Raw genomic sequence first — 18,548 nt, forward strand, 5'->3', positions numbered from 1 at the left:
ATTGGACTGAGAAGAGCTGAAGTGATTGGCCATTATTAAAGCATTCCCAACTCTCCCCTGAAGATGATGTATGACTTCGACTAACATTGCATTCATCCTGCTTTAACCTCTTTTTCCACATTGGGAGCTGCTCTCACATAAAAGCCTCTAGATGCATCTCTGTCCATGCTTGAAGGGGGAGAGGAGGTTGAATCTTTGCCCAGTGCGTACACTTTGATGCTATTGGGAGTGCACAACTACACACTGAAACAAACTGCAGTTGTTTGCGTGCCATAGGGACAGAAAGACTCTGTCAATACAGAGGCTCTCACAGTGGCATTTGACAAGCTTATGTGTCAGCAGGCACTGACCCTGCAGCTGCCACATGGGCACATTCTGCACAGAGCGTGCCCACACTGAGAGCCTTATTCAGTTGAATAAGTGAGAGGAGATCTGTACACAGGCGTCACGGTAAACACTGCATGCTCATCGGATTTTATCTATTTGATGTATTGGGGTCGTTTAGGTCTGTGTTTACTTGAGAAGGACAGGTCTGCACTGGGCAAGTTGTCGACTAGTGTTGTCACAATACCAAAATTATGTCTTTCATACGATACCTGCCCAAAATATCTCGATACTGATACTCAAACAATACCACAGCAAAAACCTAAAACACCAGACAAAGTAATGAAATAATATATAAGATGAGAGCCCTGACAGAACAGAAATTAAGGGCTTTAAAAGGGGAGAGGATAGGTATTTACACTACCTTTAAGCTGTTTTATTATCCGTTTATGAACATTATTATGGTAGAAATTAACTTTTAAGGGAAATCTGGCATTTAACCATCAGTTTTGTCTTGTCTTGCAAAGTCAACAAAATGCTATGTTTAAACTGCACATAAGAGGGTGCTATTATGTAATTACTGAGGGGATTTCTGAAATATACTATGGGCAACTGATCAAGACAGTTTAACTCAGCTACTGCTCTGCTCACTCTTTTTGCATTTTTTAGCATGTCCTTTATTAGCCTGCACACCACAGCAGTGCACTAAAGTAGACTGAACACAAACTACAAAATACACCTCCTTATTAACTGAGGTCTCCGCTCTTTACTTAAGTATTGAGGCACGTAATTATGTTATTTATCACATTCGCTAACCGACCTGGCGCTCTTTGAATTCCTTGATCAAGTCGGCATTTCTGTTGGCGAGATGCTTTAGACATGTGCTTTGTGGTGTGCATGGGGTTACCCTGACTGTCGGCAGTGTAAGCGAGTAATACTGTTTTCGCTCTGTGCGTCTGCTTTGTCAACAAACCGTGGATGGTTGGCAGGATGAGCATCTGAAACTTTAGCAGCCACAGTTCCCACTTTGTATCTAATCATGACAGCAAACAAATGTTTAGCATGCCCACAATGCCTGGTGGGAGTGACGGCACAGCACACGCCCCTCGCCTGCAGGGAGTGAAAGCAGAGCAATGAACAGCAAGCACTCACTCACTGCTGCAAGCGCAGAAACATGGCTCTTATTAAAACGCTGTCATTTATAAAGTATCGGTACTAATTAAAGGTGGTATTGTATCATTTTGAACAGTTGGGTACAGTGATACTTTTATAGTAGTGACGACATTACTGACAAAGCGGCAGTATTTGACGAGTTGGGAGTAAGAAAAGACTGGAAAACACTGAATAAATGAATGAAATTAAGATGATTTCTTCCCAATTTTATTCAACCAAGGCTGACTTTTACTAATTACGAGACTCGCTAACTTACTTTCATCGCTAACTTGGCTAGGTGTCATGTGTAAGAGAAATAATTTTTGACAGGATTAAGCTGGGTAAACAAAGTGTAAATAAATAATTGTTGTTTGGCCTGATCCCAAGATTTTGAAGCATGGTTTAAAGGCGAGAAACAGCAATAAGTGTGCTGTAAAGGCCAACTGTACACTGCTTCTGCAGTATTCCATAAATCATCTAGCTTCAATCAATCACATATTCTTGCCCCTCCTTGTCTGAAATGTAGCCAGTGCACTGCTTTCCCTTTAGTGTAATAATGAAATCTCTCAAGTGATGGCTGGGAGTTTGAAAAGATTATCTAGGGAGGAACTTTGTCTCCTCTTGATGTCTCTGTTGGAATCAGCCCTAAATGTTGAGATGACATCCTTCTTATATGAAATACAGTGGCTATTGCACGAAATTATGTCTCTTAGGGCCCCCTGCATTTCAAGAGATACTGTATGTCCAAATAAACCATCAGATCATTTACCTATAAAAAAAATATGCTACAGGTAAAATTACTGAGGGTAATAGTCTATACTCATGTCAAGGGGTGTTTATAGTTACATCCTGCACTTGCTTACTGCAGTTACAATAAGTAGGTGACTAAGCTTTCAAAACATACTTCAGAAATAAGTAGACTGCATTCAGTGTCACAAATCAAACAGAGTTTCTTATCACTTCAACAACCAACAACCTACCAGCATACTGTGAGAAAAAAAAATACAGGATTCATTCACTCGTGAACTAGAAATTGTTCTGCCAGTTTTTACAATGAGTTTTTTTGTGCTTCTGATGCTTAATTCCAAGGTTATTTTCATACAAAGTATTCTCTGTGTTTAGTTGTTACTAATGATGGTGTGAAGCAGCTTGCCTGTATAGAGCTTCCTCAGAGGCAAACTGAACAAGTTCCTTCAGGTGTAGCATCAAATAAGCACAGAAACAAGGTGATGCTAATGAGCTAGCGCGATTCTTCCATGAGTGATGGCTGCCTTTTTAACCGTAAACCCAGACGATCAATGGTCGGGCGTTAGGAGGAAAATTATTCTCTTACCTTATTGCTGTCTTTAAGCCTGATTAATTTAGTTTCTAGACAATTGCTGCATTTTATTCCATTCGTGTGGGAGAGGATAAATGTATGCATAGCAGATTAGTGAGCGTGATAGTTTTACTGATAGGTCTTTGAAGGAAGACAGGAGCAGGTCAGCTAATTTTCATGTTACTTCCCCAAGTTAGGCGACGTGTGAAAGTACGACCTCCTTTTTTTTGAAAAGCAGATGACGCCTAAAATCACAACATTATCAAGCAGAACTATCTTCATTCATTTCCCTGCTTTGCTGTTGTATACTGGCAACACTGCAATGAGCCATGCTGCCCAAAAGAAGTTCATTTGTTTTGGATTCAAAGGACAATTCTAGTAGCATATGGTCTACATGCTTCAGAGCCCTTTTCATCCTGACTACAAAAACCATCTGAGTAAAATACACTAGATTAATGGTAGTGGAAAGCATTGGATGCTATTATTAGCATCTCTAAATCTCTCTGCGTTTTCACATTTGCCACCTCCCATAGAGGAGAAAAATGTTGAGCATTTTCATGGTAAGTGCCTTATGGTGTCTAGTATTTCACCTGCCTACCCTGCTGAAGTGGAACGTCAAGTCAGAGAGGACACTGGGTATTGAAGAAAAGACTGAAGGGAGGGAGAGATGGCTGCCAAAAACAGATAGTGAGAACAGATGTGATAGAGAAAGCTTTACTCTACCTCTAGGCAAAAAAAAAAGGCAATATCAGCCACTCTGCTTTCTGTGAGAACAGTTCAGCGACTGTGGCAGAGAAACAGCAAAGCCATATGATTGGGTAAAGTGAGTAACTGGCAGAGCATTAAGGACAGCCCTGTGCCTCAGGCTGTTGTTTCAAGAGCTAAGGCTGCCCTGTCCACTGAGACAACTGCACAACTGCACCACACACTGACAGTGTTGTACTTCGACTGATCAATATTGTGCCAGAGCATGTAGTGTGTGACACACTGCCATTATAAATCACAATCTGCAGAAACACAAAACCTCATTGTGTATGTGAGGGGCATTGATTTAGATTCCATGAATAATTTTACGTGTCAATAATCATCACAGTTCATGCTCAGTAAAATCAGGTGGAGAAAATACAGTCTATTTAATATGACAATCAAAAACACTGAGGGTAATTGCTTTTTAAAAGGTCTATTTTGATGTCTATCACATCAAAACCTAATTAAAAGCTACTGCTTTTCAGTACATGAGCACTTGGTGTGTAGACGTTTGTAGCAGTACACCACACAGTGTACAGTAATTAGCACACAATCTCTTAATCACTATGTTAATCATGATGCTGTAATGTTAAGAACAGTCACTGTTTACACTTACCAGAATATAAACACAAAAATCTAATTATGCTTCATGATGTCATGGCTGTGATTATTTTAATGTTGATGATATCTGTTGTTATAGATCACTTTCAGGTATATGTCAAAACTAGATGCTGTGCTCCTTTGGCTGTCAGTCAAAGCAAATTTCAGAACTCGTGTTTTTTTTGTGTGTGTGTGTGTGTGTGTGTGTGTGTGTGTGTGTGTGTGTGTGTGTGTGTGTGTGTGTGTGTGTGTGTATTAGCTGTGATGCTGTGCCATTAATGACAGTGTGCTGATTTAAAAGTTACAGCCCGAGCCTCAGGGGTATGATTGGCAGCCTTAGCTGTGCAAGCATAAAAATACACAGACTGCATCACCGCCAAGAGTGTGAGGGAAATTCTATTAGTCTTTTTCTACAAATCCTTGAATTAAGTATGCCCATGTTTTGATTGGCAATGTGAGTGCTATTCTCAAAGGTTGTTTTACCCATCCCATTCAGCTGGTTTGATGATCCTGCAGATGTAAAGTAGTATTTGAGCTCCTTCCAGAAATGTGCTGATGAATCTCACACGGTACTTGAGATTAATTTTCTTCCAAAGCACAAATATGGACTCAATTAAAATTAATGAATGGAAGGGTAGATTGTGGATATTATTAAGGTTATATAGTTATGAAATGCTGACACACTGCTGACATACTGACATACCGTAATTGGTAAAACTGGAAAACTTGATATTGATTATAATGTATTAAAAGTTCTATGAGTTAGAAAAAAGTGATTTTTCACAGCCTGCTCATTTGCTGCGGCATGGTTTGACAACAACCCTTAATCTCCGTCCTCACACTGTATACGTATTGGACAGTGGGATGCTTCTGCTGCTCGCTAAAGACTATGTGCTTCCATCACACACACTCAGCCTACTCACTGATTGATTAATCAGCACCACTATTTTCAATTATTGTGTGTTATTATGAATATTGTCCATATGAAGCTCAGGCTATTTTGTTTGTTTATGCCGTTTCATCATTAGCCTACTAGAGACAGAACTATAGCAAGTATTTCACTGTCACTATCCTCACTCTTATTTCAAGAACCTACAAATTACATTCAAGATAAGTCTGTAAAACTAGAAATCAGAAAGAAATTACAGAGACTTGTTGCTATGGAGATGGTATACCATCTCGTCTAACTGCATTGACGTTAACTGGCAGGTTGTCCAAATGTTGCAGTCTGGCAAACTGCAAGTAGCAGCATGTTTCATGTCTCATTGTGAATCTTTGGTATGGGTCCCTTTGTATTTTGTGTTGGAACGTTTTGCATTGTATGTAAATGTCATCAGCTGACAGGAAGTAAAAATGAACCCAAGCTGTTGCTTAGCGATGCAATTCCGGTGAAATGGTCTTTAAAGATAGAAAGCACTGAACGACAGTGCTGTTACGGTCATTGCCCTGGCTGAAATGATGATGCAGAGACGCCAAAAGTGCGGACATGTAGGACCCTCCGTAACACTGACCACTCAGAGCAGACTGGCTTTTCCAGGAGGAAGGGGGCTTAAAGAGACAGGCCCTAAAATGTGGCATTTCAGACAGACGGTGAAGCCTATCAACTTGTTAGTGCATCGGTGTTACTTTTGATCCCACACTCAAAACTGACAGTTACCAAGATGTTTGGACTGTGCAAAGAAACATCTAAGGGAAACTCCTGCAATCACAGCAAACACATACTTGGACTAGGTGATATGGCTTTAAAATAATTCTGTGCCATTTTGGGGAAATATTGCTATACATGATAAATATCACAATATTTTGTCAATAAGTCTCCTCAAAACCATTTTAAAGCACTACAATAAAAAATATTACATGGAATTTATTTACTATAGCTGGAAACAAAGTGCCAGCCCTCCTGTTCATATATAAACAAGTTTTACAAGACACAGTGGTGTTTGATGGTCACAAAATGCGACAAAATAGTCCCGGTCTGGAGAGGTAGCGACCAAGTGAATGAGTGAGTGCCGTGCGGAGTGTGACAGAAGAGAGAGCACACTGGCATGGCTTTTTAGAAGAACAGTGTTATGTAACACAACTTAACCCCATATTGATATAAACAGTATGGTCGAAATCTATATCTTGCTTGAAAATATATTGATATATCATACATAGTCTTTACATTGCCCAGCCCTAACTTATACTACATAAGCCTTCCTGGTGAGGTCCTGCTTATAACCCACAGCACTATCTATTTGTCTCTGTACCTTTAACTCACAGTGCATGAACAAATCCCTCACAGGAAGCACTAGCCCTTGTTATTACCACCCACTAGTCATAGGAATACAGAAGGAAACAGCCTTCACACTCCCCACACACACTTCCAGACAGTATAGGCTAATAATCAGTGGTTCCCCACTTTTTGTGTTCATTGCAAACAAACTGATGTTTAGAGGATTTTACCAAAAAAATCCTAGTTGACAAAGGTGTTGAGGACAGCAAATGAAGAAACTAGCTTGAGCCACTATCATGTGAAAACATTTGAAATGTTGTAATGTAAATGTTATTCAGCAATTCTCTTCCCTTTAAGAGGTTTAACTTTGTTCCATAATGCATTGCCTTTGAATTGAACATTGCACATTCAGAATCTGGACACTTGAATAAAATGGCAGAATGCAAACACACAGTGTATCAAATCGGTAATGATTTCCAACAGCATGAAAACAGAATGCATTTGAACTGTTCAGGACTTTAATGCTTCAACTTCTTTAATGCATCATGCATAAATGGCAAGAAGAGTGACGGGAAAACTAATTCTGAATTCTAAAGTCTGTCATCATTCTTAACAAACTTATGGGAAATGTGTCTGTTTGAATAAAACTAAGAAAAACTAAAAAACTGTAGATTTGTCCTTTTCAGAAAATATATAACCTAAAAAATTATAATTCAAATTTAATAAAGTGAAATAGTTTTTTTTTATTCTTACATTTAGCAATAAGACTAATAAATTACAGAAAATAAAGCGTAGTATGTTTCATTACTGCACTACTTAATAAAATATAAATACTAGGGATGCATGGAACTTATATATATATACACATACACATATATATGTATGTGCTCCAAAAGTTTTTTCACTTTATACATACATAATACATAATTCTCTTTCTAGAATCTGTTTCATATTGCTCTGAAAACATTAACAAATTTCTCCTTAAATCAACTGTATTTATTAAAGTTTCTTGTCAAAACCTACATTTTATAAGATTACACTGAAGACATCATGAGAACGTTATAATTTACCCTCGCCCGACACTGGTTTTACCAAAAAGAGCTTAAATGCATAATAATGGTCCTCAAAGCAATCTCCATCTGTAGTTAGTTCCAGCCACCGGCTGCTAACAGCTAACACTAACTAGATCTCCTCTTGCTGATGTCACCACACATTTGTTGTTCTCAAGAGCATCATCAGGGAAACAATAGGGTGTGTCTCATGACGCATCATTAGTGAGTTTACAGCAGCCTTTTGCCCATTAGGCATACTGATAAAGATGTCTGTTTGACCCAACAGGTTTTTTTAGGGTCCCTGGCAACAGAACAGAACCCCATTAATCTGGGGCCTGCTATTTATCCATCACAACACTAATGTGACATAACAAAGATATCAGCCACTGCCATCAGTGAATGTCATCTTATTTGCCAATAGGCCGATGGCAGTCAAAAGGCAAATATCGACCAATGTTTGGCTGATAAATTGGTGCATCCCTAATGAATACAGGATAACGTTACTTTGTAATGCTTTTCTTCCTCATTGAGGTACACACACACACACACACACATACACTTGTAGTGGCTCTTGTTGACATCAGCTACAGTACCTACTCCTTAAAGCAACCTCAGAACCTATCGGCCATGGTCTGACGACGTCCGATACTATCCAATATCCGAATGAGTTGGTCATTGTTTACAGTCCGATTAGTAATCTCAAAATTTCGTTTTTTAAACTTTGTTTAAAAAATGACCAATTAATCTACCTTCTACCTTTCCTCTACCTTCTATCGGTCTAACAATGATTTGTTGATCTCTATAAACAATTATTTGCATTTGAATACAGATAAATAAATAAAAAGCAAATAAAAAACTAAATCATTGTTACTGGGTTCATTCATTCAATCATTGATGGGTTCCTAGATTGCATTACAGCCAATGCTTTCTGCCTCATTTGCTCTCGACACAGACTGTCTGCTCAGAGGGGATGGGTCAAAACTACTAGGACTACAATCAGAAACCAGAAATCTTCAGATACCAAAATCTTGTTGCTCTCTCTGTAGATTCTGCAATAATATGCAGATATTAGTTTATAGAGATGTTGTCAAGTTCTATAGTTATAGCTTTGGTTTCAGTCATTTCACCAATGGCAGTTGATGTTTTTAATAAAAATGATACAAAGTACTTGTGTATAGTTGCAGTTGTGAAACTCCTAGAGAAACTCACTCTCATTCTCATGGGTGGAGTAAGGTCAACCATCGAGCTTGTTTAAATTGGGAGCCCAGGTCCAGAGGGGAATGAAACAGAGGTGGAGCTTGAAACCAGGGATGCGAATCAGCCTAATTTTCTGTTTGGGGGAAAAACCAGCCAGAGTTTATCCGACTACTTGTCTGATACAGTTCTCAGACTCTTTTGGCTAATTGGGCCCCATTGTACTTGCAAATTATATCTCTGATGTAGCTCACTGTACAGGCCTGATATTTTGTCCATGATCAGTGCAACCCGCTGTTACATCTGTACTTCTCGGGGTTTAACAAGTCACCACAGATACTGACTCGAGTAAACAAGTAATATAATAGTATATTAAATAGTTATGCATGAGTAGTGTTCAATAGGTGTGCTATCTCCCACAGGTTCCCCAGGATGAGTGGGGTGGATACCCGGGCGAGAAGGATGACGAGATCCCATGTCGGCGGATGCGCAGCAGTAGCTATGTCAAAGCTATGGGAGAGGTGGATGATGAAAGTGGCGACTCTGACACCAGCCCGAAGACCTCACCACAGAAGGCCATTCGGCCTGATGCTCTCGTCCTCAAATCAGCCATGCAGAGACCCCATTTAGACTCCCAAAGGTAGGCCTGGCTGCCTATTTTAATATGTCCATGACAAAGCTATATGTTGATTTCACTTTAATTCAATTCTTTTCATGAAGCCTTTAAAGGATTAATGGGTGATCATGGGGTATGTTAAAAATAAAGCAGAAAGATTGCATTTCCTCACTGAAATGTGCCATATGAAACTGTCATTCTTTAGACTATATTATCATTAATAGGGATAGCTCAGGAATTGGTGTTTGCTTCAGGGTCAACACAATGAACAGCTTTCTTCTTGAATTATTCATTATTACAAGCAAAGGCTTAGATTTTATTGGAGTGTGTCTTTAGTGAGTCTACAGAGTCAGAAGTACAACTGTTGGTTGCAGTGACTGACAAAGATGGTGGTAAATGGTGCATAGACTGTACTGTGAGATTGGTAAATGGTCAGGGCTAAGCTTTGGTGTTATACATTTACCTACACAAACAATTATGAAGTGTGTTGCCATAGGTTCTGGCTTTATCAAGCTTCAACACAGAAACGTGAGTAACGCCAATATTGATATTTACCCAGCCTTTGATCAGCACTCTTAATTACATGATCGATAATCAATGAGTTCATGTCAGTACTAGAACAATACATTTCTTTCAGCATTTTGAAACTGCTTCACACACTCTACATCTGTAGTAGGTTAAAGAATAAGTAATGATGTTTGAAAAAAAGAAACAAGTGTTTCATGCACAACTGACTTGCACCTCAACTCTTAAATACATGCTGCTGCAACACGCGGCGGCTTTGCCTCTGAAACAACAACTCTGGTAAAAACATTTAGCACTTAAGTAGGGGTTTAAAGGGGGAACATTCAAATAGGTTTTTATAAATCTAGAACTTGCATTCAATAAGTGTTGTCCTTACACCCTACTTGAAATATTTTAGTTCACAGCCTCAGCCTTTTAGTTTCTATGAATCTGAACCATCTCACAGTGACTCACTACTTTGTCTACAAGCTGTCCAATTTAAACAGTTGTTTGCTGGTGCTGCTCAGCTGTTTTACCTTATTTGATGGTTCCAAGTGAAGTTGCTTGGCAACAAAGTGTGAAGACAAGGTTATTGTTTCTTCTATAATTTAATGCATGCCTAGACAACTGTATTAAGCTGCTGTTTGGAGTTGGGCTGAACTTAATGGTTGGCTTGTTCTGTAACCACATCATTTACTTGCTCTTGAGCATTGTTGGCTAAGTGTTCGATCGACAACTGATTCATGAGATGAGGTAAAGTAGTGCTCTGCTGAACACTGCAGTACCAAATGGGTTTTGTGTTTGTGACCTTTTCCATCTGCTAGTTCCAATATTTGTGCAACATCTTACACGGGCAATGTTCCTCATCTTATCACAGTGCATTTGACAAGTCTGTAGCAAAACTGTCACATTTATACAATGTTAGTGTCAAGAGAGCAGGCTTAAATATGCCTGGGCTTACTTGATGTGTTGTTGTCACAAGGAAGGTCATACATTAAAGGCACTGACTACTGTGTTAAGGTTAACCATATAATGAGAGACTTAAGGTAAGAGATGTGTTTGTTCAGTAATGCAGTAAAGTACTGAGTGTATTTCTCATTCCCAAAAGTATTTGTTTGTTTGTTTGTTTTGTACTATAAATAATCATGGAAATAAATGTGGTTGTAGTGGTACATCCAGCTAAAAATAATATCATTGAATATAACAGCCTTGCAATACATCCTACTTTGATGAAGGTTACAATGATCAGTTTTTGTTAGAGCAACTTAGAGGTGTTGATTCAACTTTATTTGAAGGCTGCAGTTTGCGGCTTTGTCAATGTGTGTTAACTGAATTGTGTTGTATTGGGAGATGTTTTTGGTATTTTCTCTATACACACTGATATAAATGAGGTGGAAAGTACTTGTCAATAACAAAAACAATCTGCATAATGTGTTGCAAATGTCTCTGTGCTGGTCAAGCAGTGGTGCACTACCTTTATTTAAGGGTAACTTAACACCCTGCTGAAGAGCAGTGTTTTGCTGCCCTCTCTGGCTGACAAGTTTCACCTCTGACTGTAAGTCCACCTGTAATTCAATGTAACAACATGAAGAGTTAACAACTGGTGGCCAGCAAAGATTTTCAGGGGGTGTTAAGATACTATTTAACCATTTCCTAATTATCTCTGTGGTGGCATGTATCTGTTGCCAAGTATACCCGCAAAAACAACCAAGTATTCCATTATTAGTGACACAGTGGGTGTGAATGCTTCACCTTTACATTCCCACTAAGCTTATTGTTGCTCAGCTTGTTTTTATTCAGCTTATGGTTTTCTGTGACTGATTTTTTTCCAGGCCATGTGGCTTTTAGATTTGGCCAAATTCTGTGAACCTGGGGAGGCGTCATGCATCCGTCATCCCTACTGCCACTCAGTGCTCTGTGCTATTTTTGTTACCATCATCTCAGTGGGGTGCTGATCACTTCGGTTGTTGCCCACAAACAAATCAGCCCCCTTGTTTTTTAGCCTCTGGTGGAGAATGTAATAATCTCTTATTGTTGCAGCTCCTAGTTCTCATTGTTTCTCTGAGAAGAACTAGGGACAGGCCGTACACATGCTTTTTATACAACATAGAACACTTGGAGCCCAACTAGAAGCAAGCACACCATGCCATTAGATTTGTTAACTACAATATAATACAGTGATGTTCCATGTGTGGCATTTGAACTGTGCAATCGTATCTATCCCTACCCCCTGTCCTTGTTCAGCCAGGGCTACCACTTGCAAACCACAAGAGATATGCGACCCCACCCTAGTGTCACGCTGGACCCTGCCACCTTTCACCCCCCGCCCTTCCGCTCTCGCAACCAGAGCTACATGCGCGCCGTCAGCACCCTCAGTCAGGCTAGCTGCGTCAGCCAGGTGAGTCTTAAACACAAGCATCGCACAGAGGCAACACCTGGAGACATTAATGAGAGCCTATGTCATGTTGTTTTTATGTGGTGGCTTTGTGTAGAGGGCATTACAGAGACATGAAAAATCCAAAGGTGTCCATATTGGAGGTCCACAGCTGATTGTTTAGTAGACATAGCCATGACTGTCTCGACTGAAGTCAATAGGCACAACTGACGTGTGCTGTTAAAGGGGAACTACACCCATTTTAAAAATTCATGCATGTTATTCCTATGGTCTAAGACATTTCAAAATTACAAGTGAACATGAACAGCCGAAGGCAAATATTAGTGAACATGAACTACAATTTGTGATGGGAAAGATGTCATTTGGGTCTAAAAAAGAAAACAAACATTTTGCAGGGTCCACAAAATCAGACTCCCATCATTGTCAATGGAACAGCTCCAGATTTTATACTTTATGACACCACAAGTTTATGATTTACTCCTCCGGTTTCTGGCTTTGAGAGAATAGCTCATGTTCACTAATATTGGTTGAACTTTCCTCTGCCATCGAAATAACATCTTGGAATTCCTAATTTAGTCAGATGTCGGCGGTGGGCCAACATCAGTTTTTTTTTTTCATTCTTTCACAAACATTTAATCCTCTGAAATCTGAGCAAATTGAAAATGTGTTTCCAAAAAAAGAAAAAAAAACAGAGCAAAATTATTTAAAAAGATAAATAAAAAAAGCGAAAATGTCCAAAAACTGAATATACTTATATGTATATATGTACAATGTAAAAGTATATTTTTAGCACTTTTTTTCAAGTCATTTCCTTTTTTTTTGTTTTGTTTCTTTTTTTTTTTTTACCTTTTTTCTATTTATGTCTTTTTTTGTTGCTAATTTTCAGGTCATTTTCTTGTAACATCTCACTAATTTCTTGCTAATTTTGGGGTAATTTCTTGTTAAGTTACTCATTGTCTTCTTCACATGTTTTTAAAAGAAATCTATCCAATCCAAGTTGCTCAGGTTTCAAAGGGACTTGGAATCGCTTATTTAAGTGGCAGTCTACCTCCAAATCAGCTCGAGACATAGTCTCATGTTGTTTACAGTTTGTTTTTTTGTAATACTTTTGTGTCACAAGAGAACATGAAATTGAGAACTACGATCAGTTTCACATTAGTCAGTCTGTAATCTGATTTGGCCAAAGGATATCTGGAAAATACCACTTATAAATGATTCATCAGTCTCTTGCTGTTATGACATGCCAGCTAATGAGCAGCAAACAACGCCAAAACCAGAAGTTTGTCTTGATTAACTGAGCTTATTTTTTCGCAAACCACTACAAATGTTATACGGCAACCTTTTTAGCTATTTTTTTCATACGCTGCTATGAGTCTATGCATTTGGATCGGTTTTGCGAGTCTGTTTTGGACCTCCATGGTGGCACAAAACAAGGTTGCTATGACGATTTCTGACTATAAACCCTCCATAAGGAGGAGTAACAAGCAGAAGAGTGATTTTGTCGGACATAAAGGGATTGCACAATCAGCTTACTCCTGCTGGTGCTGACACATTTAGTGATAGGAGAAAGTGTCTTAAATAGTAATGAAAACAAGTAATGGGAAAATAGCAAGATTATTTGGACAGAGGACAGGAGAGGACATGACAGGATAGAACATAAATTTATCTTGTGTCAGTTAGGACAATATTTATAAAAGACTAAAAGCTAGAGCTACAAGGTAAAGAATTGAGACTGCAGTCCTATTTTCCATGTAGTAACGTAAAGTATACAGTGCAGTGCATCTTAGTTTGGGGGTATGTGGTGAATGGAATGTTTTATAACACAAACTGAATATTCTTCTGATTGTTTTCTGTTGTCATCTGCCTTTTTTTCATTTGATCTTGACATTTATTCAGTTTAAGGTCGGAATGACAGTGGCATTTCCTTACGCTAACACTCCTTCATATTTGCTGTGCAAAGGGGAAGAATCAAAGTGAGAAAGAGAAAGGAAGAGGAAAAATTAAGGACTGCTATTCCTGTTTTTGTCTCTCAGGTGAGTGAGACTGAGATCAATGGCCAGTTTGAGTCAGTTTGCGAGTCCGTTTTTAGTGAAGTAGAATCCCAGGCCATGGAAGCCTTGGACCTGCCTGGTTCGTTCCGCACTCGAAGCCACAGTTACCTCCGTGCAATTCAGGCTGGTTATTCCCAAGATGACGACTGCTTGCCTTCAATGACATCCTCCACTGTCACTTCAACTCTCAGATCCACAACAGGTAAAACAATCCCCCCCCTAAGTGAGAGAGGGCTTAGGCTACATATCCTCATACATCCTATACATGCGCACTAACTTGACATACCTACATATGTACAGTGGGGAACCCTTGAGCTTCAGAGATGCCGGGCTGAATGATCCCAGTTATTTTCTTTGGAAGCTATGGTGTGTGTGTGTTTGTTTTTGCCTCTGCATACCCCCAATTGTTTAGATGGACTTGCTTGTGTGTTACTTTGCACGATTCATGCATCATTAGCCAAGCTTCTGGTTGGTCACTTGTGGTGTTGCCAAGCTGTAGACTAGGATATAGTCTGGGGGGGTCGCATTAACACGGAGATGGCAACACACGGTACACAATATTACAACACAGCACAGCCACATTACATGGCATGCCTAAGAGGAACAGGCCCTACCCTAAGCATGTTAAACTGTGGTGTTATATATATGTGTTGTGCGAAGCGTGTGAGTTACTTAGGGAGGGATGAAGAACAAAACGGGCCAGGGGTAGGGGAGCGGTAGGTTGTTGACATATTTGTGTTGAGAGGATACACTGGACAAGCCTTCCGCCTGTCCTCCCCCTGCTCTGTTGCACCAACACATTAGCTTTGTAACTGAGCAGGTCTTTGACCTCATAAAATTTAAAAACCCAATCTTGTAACCAATTTAAGGTAAGTCAACAACCTCTAGAGACTAGAACACGTGCACACACACATGCTGGTTGCACAAAGGATCTGTCTACTGATGGTATATTTGAGTTTAAAATATACAACCTTTGATTATTTACAGTATTGTTGTATTGTGTTGCATGAAGCTTTTGAGCAGCAGTCTCAGTCAAAATAACAAGTGAACTGTTTGTTAAGTTTCTTACAGGGCTTCCTAAAGCTTCTTAATCACTGTCATCTTCAACTGCAAGCTTCCAATTTAGCAAACTTAATTTCACTGGCCAGATTTGATTTTTAGCAACAATTACAATATGACAGTGGACCCTGACTCAAAATGTTCTGAAAACAGCACATTTTGTTTACGGTCCTACATATTTATTTGTGCTTCATGCTGCATTTTTAAAACAAAATGCAAGGATTACAAGGTTTTGTGCGACACAGTGCAAGCAATACAAAATTAGCATTTCAGGTTCTTTGTGCAAGCAGAGCCTTTGCAGTAACTCCCTCACTAAGTGCATTTGGTGTTTACTTGCAAGAGTAAAGCTATGAACCCTATTGAAACATTTTTCTTTAATTGCGTGCATTTTTAAATATTATGACCTGGATTTTTATTGTTTTTGTACACTTTTCTGTCAATTTAATATTGGAGACATTTGCACTTTTGCTCATTTTGTGGGTTTTGTTTTCTTGTGCAATCTGGACTTTTGTTTTTGGAATCCTTTTCATCTTCAATTTGGTTTCCATCTACGAATTCTTCAATGCGGCAGAAGTACTGAGGATAAAGGAGTGTTCTCCAATCCCACTGTCTTATTTGCTGAACTCTATTCATTTAACTCTCTGCTCCAAATCTGTCGGCTCTATATGGACTAAAACAAGCAGTTGACTGTACAATATGATGTGAAGTTTTATTTTGAAGATTGGCATGATGCATCAATTATAATGTCAGATGAGGTTATAGAACCCAGAGAAGGGTTCACTGGATGGTGATTAATTGTACACAGTACTGTCACCTCCCAGTCAAACCATACTGTCAGTTATACTTTTCCTTTGGTGTACTCTTTGCACTATTCCGAGGGAATAGTGGTCATGAAATTGAATAAAGTAACTTATCTAGGTTACCTTGGCTAAGAAAAACATTGATTCCTGGAATCATGCTTTTATTTTAGTATTCAATACTAGTTTATAATTGAATTGTAAGCGGCTTATGAACCAAACCCCGTGTGAGGCTAGTGGGCCCTTGAGTGGGGAAGGGATCCCATGATGCTCCGTAGGGCAGACGAGCAGCAAACCCCTCTCCATTTGACCATCCATCTCTTGAAGGATAACCAGAGGGAATGAACAACTGGAGGCATCAGTGATGATTGTCGCAGGTATTTTAATGTTGACACGCATACATATATCTATGTATATGTGTGTTTTTGCACTGCCTTCTCAGTAAAAACAATAGATACATAGAGTTTATATATTAGTAGATGTATAGTTGGTAGAAATATCTCATTATGTAATCCTAAGTAGTAAACATGGTTCCAAACAACTCACAAAACCTCAGACATGTTGGTTTCTTATTAAAACCTTGATGATACTGACTATTAATTTAAGTGATGAATGTGATGCTGGCGTTTGTGAGTTGTTTACCGTGTCTCTATTTTAAGTGTGCTTAAACCACATTGTAAGTGTAAATGTATGACAGATGTACTTCCCAAACCATTCGGAATGTTTTTATATGGCATCCATAAAATAGCACTGAATGTGATCGAATTGCCACTGTCTCCAATCATTTGTAAGAGCAGCATCTGTTTTTCTTTCCATGAAAATCTGACTTCTTTCAAAAAGGCCACATGTGGCAGTCTAACCCTTGGCATTGAGTCTGTCAGCTATCTTTGACTGTGGGATTGCAGCCTCTCCCTGGTGCAGCCCCGAAGGGGGGAGTGATCCCTCCCCTCGCCGGGTTACTTACTCCACACGGTCTAATCAGCCACTTTGGACCTGATATGTTCAATAGGGTTCATATCTGCTTCTTGACCCAGTGGGTTGTGATTCTTCTGACCCCTTTACATCTTTTCTTTTGCACAAAATGGCACAAAAATAAACATTTTGATATGTTTTGAGAAATGGGTTCTCAGAAAATGGATTCATGATCTGATAATGATTGATGTATTTCATGTTTAGTTCCACTCTTTGCTGTGCTGTGCAGTGAAAAGATGGAAAGCAGCCTTGAGATGACTGAGAAGGCAGTGTAAAAACATTGTGAAAAGCTTACAGCATGTGAGTTTATTGACAATCATTATTGTCTTGGTCAAGTTGAGGCACTCAAGAACCTATTCCAAAAAAGGTGTTGCATATTGTGTACTGGCTCTGCCATAAAGGAGCTCTATTATTTGGAGCTGACCCATTCTGGATTGTACAAAAGTGCTATACTTGAACATCACAAAAAATTTTTTAAAAATCATCCAAATTTTTTAATTATGATGAGCAACTTCTAAAAGCATGTTATGAATTTCCCTAACAGCATACTTAGATATTGATCACGAATGAACATTCTTGTAATTTTGTGATTTTATGACTACTCAGTTACCTCTTGGTTTTGTACAGTTCCGGTGCAGGTCTAGTTGCATTTACACAGCACACCAGTCAATGGTGGGTGCTCATCTATGATTAAACGCCTAAATCGTTAGAACTAAACAAGAAATAATTGGGTCTGATCTTGTATGTCTTTGGAGTTACTTGCCACTCACATACTGTATGTTTTCCATAGATATGTGTTTATTTTCTAGCACAGAATCCAAATCAAATCACACTCCAGCTGTTCCTTTCACTTTGAATGTCCTTCTGTTTGCATATTCAAATTTTTCTTCCAGAGGGATATGATGTTGTGGATGGGACCTCTTTACTAAATGAAGACATGATAGAGGATGATGATGGTGCTAGCTCCTCTGCCTATGTGGAGCTGGAGAGGCTGGAGAGAGAGACTGCTGCTGCACGCAGCCAGCACAGTACTAGCTCCACTGTAACAGCCATCTCTGTCCCACCGGCATCCCCGCCTTCATACAGGGTCCCTTCCGCCTCACCCGTAGCCTCTGAGCCGCCGGTCCCTCAGGCCATTCAGGCCTTTAAAGAGTCTGCTAATATGGTTGCTGCCTTCAACATGCAGTGGAAGGATGAAATCTCAGCAATGCGCTATGAACTGGCGGAGCTGCGCAGAGATGTCTGTGGGGAATTGAAGACTTTCAACAGTAACTTCTTCAACTTTACTCAGTGCTACAACATGTGGACTTTATGCCGAGAGCCTTGCAGCGACAGCACCACACAAACAGATGACAGAGTGTCCATAGGAATCCAAGCAGGCTCAAGTTGGTCTATTCGACAAAACACAGAGGACAAGTCAGTGATGTGCCAACCCGAGCCCGCACCCTTCAGCATTATGGATTTGATGGACCCACCCCGAATTGAGATTATAGAGGGAACCCCTGAGAGCACGCCAGAGGGCTCAGGCAGTCCTGCCAGCCCACTTCCAATA

At 39.5% G+C, this 18,548-nt stretch overlaps 2 protein-coding genes across 2 annotated transcripts in view; one reads left to right on the forward strand and one right to left on the reverse strand.

Annotated features, from left to right (window-relative positions):
- Positions 1–18,548, reverse strand: part of LOC121955323 (cytospin-A-like) — a 114,206-nt gene that overhangs the window by 84,797 nt on the left and 10,861 nt on the right. The window lies entirely within an intron of this gene.
- Positions 1–18,548, forward strand: part of LOC121955322 (disks large-associated protein 2-like) — a 113,660-nt gene that overhangs the window by 67,850 nt on the left and 27,262 nt on the right. Inside the window, exons 3-5 of the mRNA XM_042503216.1 lie at positions 9,025–9,242; positions 11,967–12,120; positions 14,151–14,370. Of these exons, the coding sequence (XP_042359150.1) occupies positions 9,025–9,242; positions 11,967–12,120; positions 14,151–14,370 (592 nt within the window). The remainder of the gene's footprint in view (positions 1–9,024; positions 9,243–11,966; positions 12,121–14,150; positions 14,371–18,548) is intronic.

The sequence above is a fragment of the Plectropomus leopardus genome, chromosome 16 (assembly GCF_008729295.1).
Source record: "Plectropomus leopardus isolate mb chromosome 16, YSFRI_Pleo_2.0, whole genome shotgun sequence".
Classification (NCBI taxonomy): domain Eukaryota; kingdom Metazoa; phylum Chordata; class Actinopteri; order Perciformes; family Serranidae; genus Plectropomus; species Plectropomus leopardus.